This window comes from Nomascus leucogenys, chromosome 4, assembly GCF_006542625.1.
Source record: "Nomascus leucogenys isolate Asia chromosome 4, Asia_NLE_v1, whole genome shotgun sequence".
Taxonomy (NCBI): Eukaryota; Metazoa; Chordata; class Mammalia; order Primates; family Hylobatidae; genus Nomascus; species Nomascus leucogenys.
Genome location: NC_044384.1, coordinates 42,272,926 through 42,285,084, shown reverse-complemented (window position 1 = coordinate 42,285,084; position 12,159 = coordinate 42,272,926). Strand labels below are relative to the sequence as shown.

Genomic DNA, 12,159 nt, shown 5'->3' with positions numbered 1-12,159 from the left:
TAGGAATTCTGGTCAGATATATATATATATATACACACACACATATATATAGATTATATATGTAATATATGTATTATGTATATATTATATATATAATCATAACCTTCTCTACCTCCCTAATGCAAATGATGAAAATTCTACATCTTTGCTATTATATGAGAGAGTCCAAATTACATCAGAAACAAAGTGATGATATCAGGGATTGTAGAAAAGAAACCAAGGAATATTGTTAAAGTTTATCTTCGTTTGAAATGAAGAAGCAAGTAAAGTGCTTTAATCCAGATGCCATATGAAGCCCAGCTCCTCACAACTGTCTTTTGCCTCTAGTGGGTTCTGATTTTTTAACTTTAAAATCTTAAATCACCACAAAACTGATCGTTAAGATGGGCAGAAGACTTCCCTACCTATGCTTTCAAAATTTTTATTATTACTATTTTTTAAAATAAGGACATTCAGAATAACAAAGGTTTGATACAAACCTTGATTAGCTTCTAGGAAGCTTGATTGGAAGGGGAAAAACTACAAAGATATGGTTGACTTGAGAGGGAGGGGGGGAAAAGAAAGTGTTTTCTTTTTTTCTTCGAATATTATTTTGAAGCCTGCCTCCCCGTTCCACCTTTCCAATCTCTCTTTTGAACAGACAGACATTTTCTCCATATTGGATAAAGGTTGGTTTCTCTCTCCATTACAGCCCCCACCCTCACCCCACCCCAACAAACCCAGTATATTTCCATTCTGCTGTGTTTTTGTGTTACTCAACATGCCATTAACTTTAAGATTTACTCCTCAGCAGGCAAGCTGGAAGACGCTAAAGCCAATAAAAACTGCTCTCTGGGACTCCAACTATGAAGAGTTTGGAGCTCTGTTTAGTATTCGAACGAAGGGAGGGCTGGAGAAAGAGGGTGGTTGTGATAGTGAAAATCGCTGCTGCTTAGAGAGCCAGACAGCTCCGCGCTCTGCACCTAATGTGCTGGAGGATCAGCTGTGTCCATAGCCCATTTGTGGCCAAGGATGAGGCTGCTCTCTATGTGGGGGTGGGTGTGCGTGTGTTTTCATCTTTAAAACCACCAGCTGTAACAGCATCTTCGGCGGCTCTCCACACTACTGTTTATTAAAAACGGAACATCCATACACATCCCCTACAACTTCCTTAGCCCCGTGCTCGTTCCCTGCCTGGCGATCAATCTCTCTCAGCGTTTAACTTGCCCACATAGCTCCAGCACCGATTCATCCCCGCTGCACATCCTATATATTACTGTTAGGAAGCGGAGCACTGGGCTAATTTCGTCACCCACCAGCCACCCACACACATTCTACAACTGAACACGTTTGGGGCTCTGCTTTAAAGATAATAAAACAAGGAGAAAACAGGCAGGCTGCAGACAATTCCCATGACCACTTTCCTAAAAAGTTGCTGGGTTTTAATTCTTTGATTATTCTGTGTCCCCCTCCCCCAAGCACTCACTGGCAATGATCGCTTCAAGGGAGAAATAATGTACTATAAAGCTCTCTGCATGGTGAGTTTGGGATAAATTAGGGTACACCTTTCAAAATGCAAATCTCGCACACACATATTTTTTTCCCAAAGCCCCGCTTTCCTGGGAAGGGGACTATCCAGGTTTGCCAGACCCCCCACTCCACCCAGGGGATGGCTGGTTCCTTGCTAATTCTTGCCTTAGGTTTTATCACTGGTTCCTTCAAACATCCATCCCCCACCCCCAAAACACACCACCACTCACACCACAATCAGATTATTGAGGCACACAGCTCGACAGGGAGAGTTTGCTGTTACATTTAAATAAAAATATCTCTTTGAATTTGTCACCTCTCTCCCTTTTAGACGGCTGCGCTCCTGCTACTCTAGCCCGGAGCAAAGGATGAGGAGACCATCTCCTTTAGTATTTTCAGCACCACGGCGATGGACAGCACCCGCGGTCCCCGGCCGGCCAGGCGCCCGCGAGTCCGTCCGCTCAGCGTCCTGGGCTCGACCGGTGCAGCCTTCCCCATCCCAATCTTTCAGGTCGCTGTACCCAAAAATCCAAGCCCCGTCTCCTCGATCCCCTCTCTGTTTCTCTTCATCGGCGCCCGCTGCTCTCTCCATGGCATCGTTCCTATCAGCACCTCGCCCAAAACCCAGTCTTGCCCCAGCGAACAGCTCCCCACGCACCCCAGCTCTGGTCTCCGCTGCCCGAGCGCCTCCCTCCACGGCGCCCGCCCGAGGCTTCCTCTCGCTTAGTCCGCCGCTCGTCAGTCGCCGGCCGGCCGGTCGGCCCGCCCGCCCGCTCCTGCTCCCCAGCAAAGTTGGGAGGGAAAGGTGTACTCACCTTTGTGCATGCCTGTGAACCTGTCCTTCAGAACCGTAAGCTCGTAGATTTTGCCAAACTCCTCGAAGAGGGGCTTGAGGTCCTTCTCATCCAGGTTGCGGGGGATCTGCCCAATGAATAGCTTGATGGCATCGTGGTCCTTCATAGGAATGGTCGACGGGTTCCCCGGGCTGTGGCTTAATCCGTTCATGTGCCCGGCACTGCCCGGGCTGCTGCCGAGCCCGTTGGTACTGAGGCTCGCGTTGTCAGCCTGTCCGTTTGCTAACGTGGCCATCTTTATATACATAGAGAAAATCTTCTTTCCTTTTATTCTTTCTCGCTCGCACTCTCTCGCTCCTCTCTCTCGCTCGCTCGCTCGCGCTCACACACGCACACGCATACACACACTCGGGTTCTCTCCCCCTCGGTTTCTCTACACCTCGCTCTCCGCTCGCTCTCTGCTCTCTCTCTTTCTCCTCTCGCTCTCTCGCGCTCGCGCTCTCTCTCTGCTCTCCCCCCTCTCTCTCTCCCTCCCTCCCTCTCCTCTCTCTCTCCCCTCTCTCTCCCTCTCTCTCTCCCTCTCTCTCTCCTCTCTCTCTCTCTGGTCTGATCTGAATTTTTTTTCTTTTTTCTTTTTCTTTTCTTTTTTTTTTTTTTTTTTTTTTTTACATTGAACAGACAGGATCTCTGTCCTTTCCGTTTAAACAGGCTGGACCGGTTCAAGTTCCCAGCCAGACCAGGGGTGGGGGCGGCGAGTGTGCGCGCGCGGAGGAGGGCGCGGGGGTCCGGGAATGGGCGCGCTGTGGGGGCCCGCGCCACGGCGGGCGGCGGCCGGGGGCAGGGCGGCGGGGGGCGGCGCCGGCCCCACTGCACCTCCCCCGTCGGCGGCCCCGCGCCGTGGCGGTGGTACAGTCCGAGACGGCCCCCGGCTATAAATAGCGCCAGGCGCATGGCTCTTCGGGAGGCGCTGAGATTCCGGGCCCGGCGGCCGCTGGTAGCGGGTGTCCGTGAGGAGCCGGGCAGCCGGCTTCCTCTCTTTGCCTTTTGGGGGTTCTTTTTGTAATAGCAGCAGGTGCAACTTTTTGTATTTTAAAAATAGTGATTTTTATTTTCGTGTGGGTATGTAGGGGGGCTTTATCCACCAAGCTATGCTCTATTAGGGCGCCAGGCGGGCGAGGCAAAGGCAGGGATGGCGGGCGGGGCGGCGGCGGAGGTGGAATGGGCGCTTTTTTCTTCCATCTGGCTTCATTTATTTATTTATTTAGACTAGAAAAGCGAGCCGGCTTGGAGGGAGTCCGCCTGGGAATCCGAGCGCGCATTCATCAGTGTCGAGAGAAAAAAAGCTACATAAATATATATTATGTGGATAAATCTATAGACAAGAGCTCTCTCGCGCGCGCTCTCTCCCTGTCTCTCTGTGTGTCTCTTTCTCTGTTTTTTTTCCTCCTCGCACCCCCAACCTGCCAGAGCAGCCCCACATCTTCCTCCCGCCCGGCATCTACCGCCACCCAAGCCACCTGCCAGGATGGGGCTGGGAGCTGTCGGGCCGCGCGGGGGGCAGAGGGACGGGGAGTAGAGACTCGGGGTCCAACCCCCGCCCCAGCCCGCCTCCGAAGGCGGAAGGTGGGAGTCCCCGTCCCGGGCGGCCTCCCCCGCCCCGGAGAGCGCGGCTGGTCCGCCGGTGGCTGGCGGGAGGAAGGTAGGAGTCGGGCGCCCCTGTCCGCTCGCCCGCCGGAGCGGGGGGAAGGCGCTGGGCGCGGTGGCCGGTGAGCCAGCGCGGGGGATGGCTTGAATGTTGCCCTCGTCTGCTTTGCGGGTTCAAATAGAATAATTTTTTTAAATCACCATCAAAAGAATAAAGCCCCTGAATCGCTATCTGGGTTGCCGCCGTACCGAGACTTGCGCGGCGTGCGCTGCCCCCGCGGGTTTCGTTTTCGGCACCTGCAGCTCCCGAGGTGCGAGGCTGAGTCGCTCCTGCCGTGGGGACCGGGGTTCCAGCCGCCCGGTCCGGACCCCGCCGGACTCCCCGCCAGGCCCACTGGGGCTGGCACCTCGGCTGCGCGGGAAAGGGAGTGGCAGGCGCGGAGCCAGGAGCAAGGTCCGAGCAGCCCCGCCTGTGGGGGTGAATACTGGTGGCGAACTTGGCTGGGGTAGCAGATTTTCACGTTAATGATATTTACCTGCACCCCGTCCTCTCTCATGTTTGCTTTTTCAGGACAGCCTCTTCGCTTCAGAAGCCTGGCAAATTAAAATAACGCGCCTGCTCCGCCGCGGGCTGCGGGGCTGCGGGGCTGCGGGGCTGGGGAGCTGGGGCGCTGGGGCGGCGGGGCGGAGCGGCTGGCCTAACCCCCGCTGGAACCTCGGCTGGCCACTTTCGGGTTTCAGGGTTTCTCTTTTCTTGCCCTCGGATTACATTACGTTACTAGAGGATATGTCTGCAATTTTAATTAAAGAAATGAGACCCCAGCTGCCTGAAAACCCAGGCCAACCCCATTTGGTACAAGCACAATACGGAGCTCTCCAGCGCCGGAGGAGGCCCGGAGGCCCGAGGTTCGCAGCCCCAGGCCCCGAGTCCGCTCGGGACGCCTCTCTCTGAGGATCCCGGGCCCAAACCAAAGAGCAAGTATGATTTTTAGAACTGTGGAACTTCATCCTTTCATTTTAGCTTCTCCTGCCTTTGCTTGCTGGAATCGGGTGTAAGTATAGTTAATTCGTCACTTGGTTTCCCGGGCTTACGTTATCCAGTGTTATATGCTGGTCTAAGAATCGACCAAGTAGATGGACTCAACAGAAACTCACATATAGAGCCTTTGCCATGTGGTGGTTGTGTATTTGGTGTGCCTTTGAAGTGCCCTCATAAGGGGGGCAAGTCCCTGCTAAGCACTTGGAGAGTTTGTGTGTGTGGTTTGGCCGTGTGTGCCTGCTTGTGTGGATGCAGCGTGGGTCTGTGCACGGACCCTGCGTGTATCCACACTGCATATATGTGTGTGTCCCTACCAGGTTGAGACCTCCTCCTTCGGTCCCCTGGGACACATCAGCAGAGGCTATTAACTCTGTCCAAGATATCTCTTCCAACATCATCCTGTGGTGCTGGTGCATGGCACCCAGGGTCCTACAGCTGAGTGGCATGTATTTTCTGCTATCACAGGGGAGTTTAGGAGAGTAAATTCCTGCTCGAGGTCTGTTTTTCTCTCCTTGCCCCTCAACCCCTGAAAGCAAAGCCTGGACATCGGAAAGGGAAAGGGGCCAGATAAGGGCAGCTGGAAAAGAAGGGAACTGCTCAGGGGAGAGTCACTGAAGTTCACCCTCCTTTTCCTGCCACCACCCAAGGCACCCCTAGGTCCAAGTAAATTAGTCACAGGGGGTTAATTATTCATGTTATTATTAATAATAACCAATACATAAATAAAAGCAATCATTGGGCAGGAGTGAGCCGGGGAGTGGGCTTGTTAATGAAAGGGGGCACTGGCTATTTCAGATGCTATGAAGACTCCTGCATTCTGTGCAGTGCCAGTTCCCTCCAGGACTGCTCCCCTGCCCTGTGCACCATGGCCCCTCCTGGTGTCTCTTCATCCGTGGACTCAAAGCTGTGGAGAGCTCCTTCTTCCTTAGAGATCCCCACCCTCCCCTTTCTCCCACCTGATGGTGGCTTATTTTGAATTTGGGTTATCTCCCCTTAGCAGGTGGCACAACCCTTACCTCTCATCTTTCTGGCAGATATATGGCGAAATGTCCTCCCTCCCAGCTCCTGCCCCAGGACACTAAGTCCTGTCTAACTGAGCTACCCAGCGTAAACAGCAGCAGAAGCAGCTTCTGTTTAGGCATCGATCTCTTAAAGGTGCAGATCTGGATCTCTTAGGCTCCTACCTCTCCTCCATAGCAGAGTGTTGGGGATAAAATAACACAGACAGGTGTCTCAGACTAATGCAATAAAAGAGCAGGACCCCTGAGAAAATAGTATGAAACATGATTAGGTTGGCTCTTTGGTATCCTCACCCTTGATATTCTAGGAAGACTTGAGTTAAAATTTTTTAACCTTAGATCATCAAAGAGAAATGTAATTAGAGAAAAATGGGGCAAAGTATTACTCACTGTGACATTTAAGTAGATTTAAAACTTTCCCTCCAAGTGCCACTTCATGGCCACAATTATTTCATCCACTGAGAGAGAGGGAGAAGGCTGGCAAATGGAAGTAGGGCTGGGAACAATTGCTTCTCATTTTCTCTCTGGGCTTGGTGTTTATATTTTGTTGCTGATTCATCTTTAGGGGTGTTAGAAAGTCCTGTGGGGGATTAGGTTCAGGTGGGCTAGCTACTCAGCCCTTGCCAATACCTCCCGTTCCTTCGCTTCCCTTTGCTTCTCTCGTTCCTTAAGGAGGGGAGGGAGCCCTCTTTGGGCTCAGCTTCCCTCCAGCTGAGCCACTAGTCACTGGTCACTCTCTTCTCTCTGACACCCACTGAACTGGCAGCCCTGGCCATGGCCGCACAACCTCAGGCCTGCTTTGGCTCTCCTGCCTGTGAATCTTCTCTTTCCACCTCAATTGTGAACTCATGGAGGGCAAGGACCCAGTAATCTGGTCTCTCCTCCTCCTCTGCAACCCCTTCTGGTTGCACAGTAGGTGCTTAAGATGTAGTTTATAGATACCAATGGCTAATCTGACTTGGGGAGTGGTGTCAACACTATATTCATATGGGCTCTAAGGAAGGGGAGCTGCAGGGCCCCAGGCGGACACTTTTGAACAGGTAATTTAGAAGACCCCCAGCAGTTCAGCATCCCGGGTCTGCACTGCTTTACTTGGAGGCATCACCACTCAGTCATTCTTGCATTCATCCAGTCTTTCTGACCTCCCTCTGGAAGCAGCCAAGAAAAGACAAGGCTGCAAAGATCTCACTGTCTAGTTAGACCAAAGTCATACCCAGTGAAAAGCCCCAGAACAGCAAATGGCAACAGATGGTTAAATGTCTTCCAGGCCTGAGGAGTTCCACATGGGAGAAAATAGAAAACAATCCAAGTTGCCTGTGATGATCCGTGATGGGGGTAGTAGCCTTAAGGAAAGAGGCAGTGCAGAAGGCAGGATGCAGAGGGGGCCAGATTGATAGTAAGCTGGGTGATGCTGGGGATTTAAAACTAGAAGGAAAAAAATAGGAATTACTCCAAGTTTATGTTGAGACCACGCTGAAAACAGAGCTGAGATCTACACTGGGCTCCCTAACAGACCAGACCTCCAATTAAATATCTCTATGGAGCGACTGCTTTGCCCAGACCTGCAGAGGGCAGTGAGGGCAGGCTGGAGGAACGGAGACTCCCCTATACTCTGTATAGGGCTCATGTGCTGTTCAGGCAAAGAAACGGACTCAAAGAGCCAAGTGGCCCAAAAGGTATGATCCAACTGAAGGACAGAGTGAAAGGAGCAGGCTCTGTGTGCTACGGATCCCCGGAGAAGGTGGAGCTTGTTTGGGCAGTGGCACTCAGGGAAGGCCTTCTGGAGGAGCAGGCCCTGCTGGCCCTGTAGGAAGGGGTATTTCGGCTCAGGAAGAGAGAGAGGTGGCCTTTCAGGTTGAAGTGGTGTTTGGAGTTGCCAGGCCTGGAGTGAGCAATGGGCTCTGAATTCTTGCATGACAGACAGAAGGAGGCTCCCGTGTGGTTATCAGTTTGGTAGACAAGATGGGGCTTTGCAGGCTTTGCAGCAGTATGGTCTTCTCCACAAACCCAGTGCGTCTCTGACCTGGAATACTTCAGGAAAGTTCAGTGATATAAAGAACAATAATTGGGGCAAGAAAGGAAGGGAAAAACAATCCCTAATGCCTTTTAGCTAAAATTGGCAGCCTCCTGCTACCCAAGTAGACAATTGAAGGACCTCCTATCCTGTTCTGAGCCCACAGCAGGTCTGGGCATGAAGGAAACCCATTGGAGGGAGAATGCTGTGTGTTTGGGAAACCCAGGGGCTCCCTAGAAGGACTGAGCTGTCTCCAGGTCTCAGACGGGTGCCAGGGCTGGCAGAAGAGGGGTCTCAGAGCTGTTTTTCTTGCTGGCTGAGCCTCAGGCCATACTGCCTTGGTCTTGTGAGGGGAGCCCTGGCTCTGGCAGGGAATGGTTTTGGGAGTCCGTTGTCAGCTCCTGTTCCAGGCTTCCATGCTAACCCCGGGGGTTCACCTCACTTGTGCTGAGGACAGGTAGGAAATGTAGAGGCAGCGTGAGAGGCGGAATGAAGGGACCCCAGAGTCTCAGACAGGGGCATCCTGTGTGATGAGGCCAGGAGAGCCAGAACTCGGCAGTGGGGACCTGACTCATCACTCTCCTGGGCCTCAGCTTTCTCTTCTGTCAAGTGGAGACTGGGTTCCCTTTCTTCCACCTTCCTTTCCTTCCTCATATCACATCCAAAAAAGATGAGACAGTGGCACGTCTGTGAGGTTGACTAATCAGTTTTCATGTAAAAATTATTAAGGTGACGGTGGGGATTGAGGGTCTAAATGGGCTATAAAAGAATGTAGATAAATTTGATGAACTTAATTGCACGGAGGGGTTAGGAGTTTACTCCTTATCTTCCCCAAAGAATTGACTTTTTTTTTTTTTTTTTTTTAAAGGGCAGTGCTCCATCCAGCACAAGCATGTGGTTTTAGCTGCTTTTAGGTGAAGCTGGCAGAGCCTGTGCTCTGGAGCCAGACTCCTTGGCTTCAAGTCCTGCCTCTCCCACTTTTTAGCTCTATGACCTTGGGCAGGTTGTTTAAGTTGTTTGTGGCTCAGTTTCCTCATTTGTAAAATAAAAAGAGAAATAAAACCTACCTCATAGAGGTGTTGTGAAGATTAAATGAGTAAATGCAGGTAAAGTGCTTAGATCAATGTCTGGCCAGCCAATATTATCAGAGTGTCACTAACAGGCCACTGGGGGCTGGGGTCCTGCTGAAGCCCCCTCCCACCTCCTACAGAGGAGTAGGGGCCTCCCCCTCTGGGTGGGGCTGGGCTTGGTGTCCAGGCTTGAGATGGACATGCTGTGGGTGTCCTTACAAGCTGCTCAACTGTTCTCAAGGTGCTCCTTGGGGAAGGAGGCCTTCCGGGAGAGTAAGTCCTGCATCACAGCCTCTTCTCAGGACCTGCTCTGTGTACTAGCCGCCAGCACTCTGGTGGTCCCTTCTTCTTACCTGAGAGGTGTTGCCTCAGCAAGTCCTTTTAATTGTGATGTTTTACTAATTAGTTTTTAATTATGTTAATTTATTGTACATGAGCCCTGAGGTTTTCAGGCACTGGACTCACTTTGGAAACTGGAATAGGAAGTTGTATTTATTACACACACAATGCTATGGGTAAATGTCACTTCAGCAGGGCCACGACTTCTCCGATAATGCCATTAGATCCACAGTTTCTACCTGGGCTCTCTAATCCTAACATTCCCCACTGCCTCCAGGCTCCTACACAATCCTTCAGATAATGCAATGCCTCCAGGCTGTGCAGGTGACATGAATGAGTGAGCTGGCTGGGTGGGGCCAGGGGGACACCAATTGGACACAGTCTCAGGAAGGTGAGACTGTAGGACCTTTGCACGATGCTACACCTTTAAAGGGTGGTTGTCTAGAGACCTCGGACTCCCCCAGCTGTGTGGACCCTCCTGGTCACTCACCCAGGAGCTGGGTGCTTGACTTCATGGACTGGGGAGAGGGAGGGAGAGGCTGAGGATGGAGGGGACACAGGCACAGTCAAGTAGGGGGCTGCGGCTATGGAAGGATATAGGCTTGTGTTCCAAGGGTGGAAGGTGGCCATGGGTGGGGGGTTTGCAGAAGGGCCAGCTCTTAGGAAAGGCTCAAGGTGGGGACTCAATGACCATATGCTGACTGGCTGATAATAACAGAGAAGAGGGTAATCAACAGTACAAGACCAGGACAAAGAAGATGCCTGGGTATTTAGGAAGGATACAAAGGGAGAAATCACTCCTCTGACCCCCAACACACATATGCTGAGGGGGAGGGTCACTATATTGGGCCCATTTTCCATAAATCATTTCTGCTCTCAAAGGATGAGAATTTGCTGCCATTAGGAATGTTTAAGAGATGTCAGAGGTTTTCAAGAAACTTGCCACATCCCCCACAATAATTTCTAGATGGCATTCTTCTTTTAGTAAGTTTAAAGTCTTCCAAAGTGTACATGGAAAGTTGTATGTGTACATTTTGGCGTCTTATTAAACAGATACATTAATATAAATTTTGTTAAAAGTACAGTTTAAAGAAATATTCTGTAAATACAGTTGGACATTTATTGCTTAAAAAATGTATATATCAGACTTGTTACTGTACTTTTTATATAGGTATGTGCCTAGGTGCATGCATTGTTTTAAGAAAGAGTTTGGACTTTGAAACCAGACAGATCTTTAACTTACCAGCCATGTAAGCCATGCTCTCAGAGCCTCAATTTCCTCATCAGAAACATGGGTATAACAGTGCATATGATTGTCATGATGACTAAAAGAGGTAATACGTACATAGAGCCTGCTACATCGTGAGTGCCCAATAAATGGTAGCTATGATTATGAGTGTATTTGTTAAACGAACAAACTCATTTCCAGGTATAAGCCATTGCAGAAAATAACTTTGGAATATGTGTAATAGCACACGGAGATGTTCTAAGAAAGATGATGTTTGGGGTTTCTCCTGAGTGGCCCTCCCAGTGGTGTTAGGGAAATGAAAGATCCATAATGGGAAACTAGTTTGGCCCCTTCCACATTACAGCAAGTGGATGACATCTCCAGTTGGGTGCAAAGTTGTGTGAGGGTGTGAGGGAGAGAAGCCCATGTCAGGTAGGAGCCCCCACGAGTTTCTTTCAGTGCCGCAGCTTCCTGATGCACACCTGCCTTCAGGCTCAGAGAGGTGCTCGCCCTGTGGTAAACACCCAGTACCCCCTGCCTCCATTGTCAGGGGAGCCTGCACCCACACACCTGCACACCCCGACACAGGGAGGCTCCCACGCAGGCCTGCATCCCCCCACCTCCCCGCCAGGGAGGGTGGGCACGCTGCTGTGACTCACTCCCTGGCCCTGTGCCCTCTCGCTGAGTCACAGTGTAATTGATCCCTCCCTGCGCCAGGTTTCTACTCTCATGTGACCCAAAGCAGGGTCATTGGGCCAGGCTGAATCTAGGCTGGGGCTCTGAGACTGCTGGGTGGGAGAGTTGATCCCAGGAGGGAGGGACAGGCTGTCAGAACGTGCGATGGCTCTGAGCCTTTTACATGACACTCCTGGATGTCTGCTGAGGTGTTGTGTTTGGAGGAGTCAGGGTTGTCCACCACCCACCCATGATACATATCCCCTCCACTGATGTTCCCATCACTGTGGGGCTATCTCCACAGAAGCTGCCTTGGTTAAATAATGAAGGGGATGGTTTGGTCTTTGGGAATCTCCTTGAAGACGCCCATGGTCTTTGTGTGTTTAGGACTAGGGTGCCTCATCCTTGTTTCCAAAATGAGTTGTGGGCTTAAAAGATCTGAGGGTGTGAGAGTAGGAAGTTAGGCATGTGTGATCCACACATCATTAAAGGGCAGCGTTACCCCCTGGGCGTCAATCCAGGCCATCCTTACTCCCAAAAAAGAACCAGCTCTCTTCCTGAAGAAATGGGAAACCCTGGCTAACAAGGATAAAACCACAAATCCTCCCAGGCTGGTGGCAAAGGGCAGGGTAAAGGTCACCTCTGCTAAGGGCTTCTCTTAATAGGCAGATCTGGGGTGGGATGTGCAGGTTCCTAGACCAGCAAGAGCTACAACATCACCGCCCTGCCATGGACAAGCCATGCCATTGCTCTTGGTTTCCGTATCCTCATCTATAAAATGGGCAGAAAATTCTCCTTAGAGAAGCATCTAATGAATAGATAAAGCTC

The 12,159-nt window shown here is 51.1% G+C and overlaps 1 protein-coding gene across 50 annotated transcripts in view; it reads right to left on the bottom strand.

Moving 5' to 3' along the window:
- CELF4 (CUGBP Elav-like family member 4) overlaps positions 1–3,080 on the bottom strand; it is a 323,954-nt gene extending 320,874 nt beyond the window's left edge. For 46 of the 50 annotated variants that reach the window (XR_004029638.1, XM_030810509.1, XM_030810510.1 and 43 more), the window contains exon 1: positions 2,325–3,080. Coding sequence is in view for 45 of the 50 variants with exons in the window: in XM_030810509.1 (XP_030666369.1) it covers positions 2,325–2,610 (286 nt within the window). In the remaining 5 variants the exon portion in view is untranslated. The remainder of the gene's footprint in view (positions 1–2,324) is intronic. The other 4 variants (XR_004029635.1, XR_004029637.1, XR_004029636.1 and 1 more) reach the window with 1 other exon arrangement.
- Between the last annotated feature and the right edge of the window lie 9,079 nt (positions 3,081–12,159).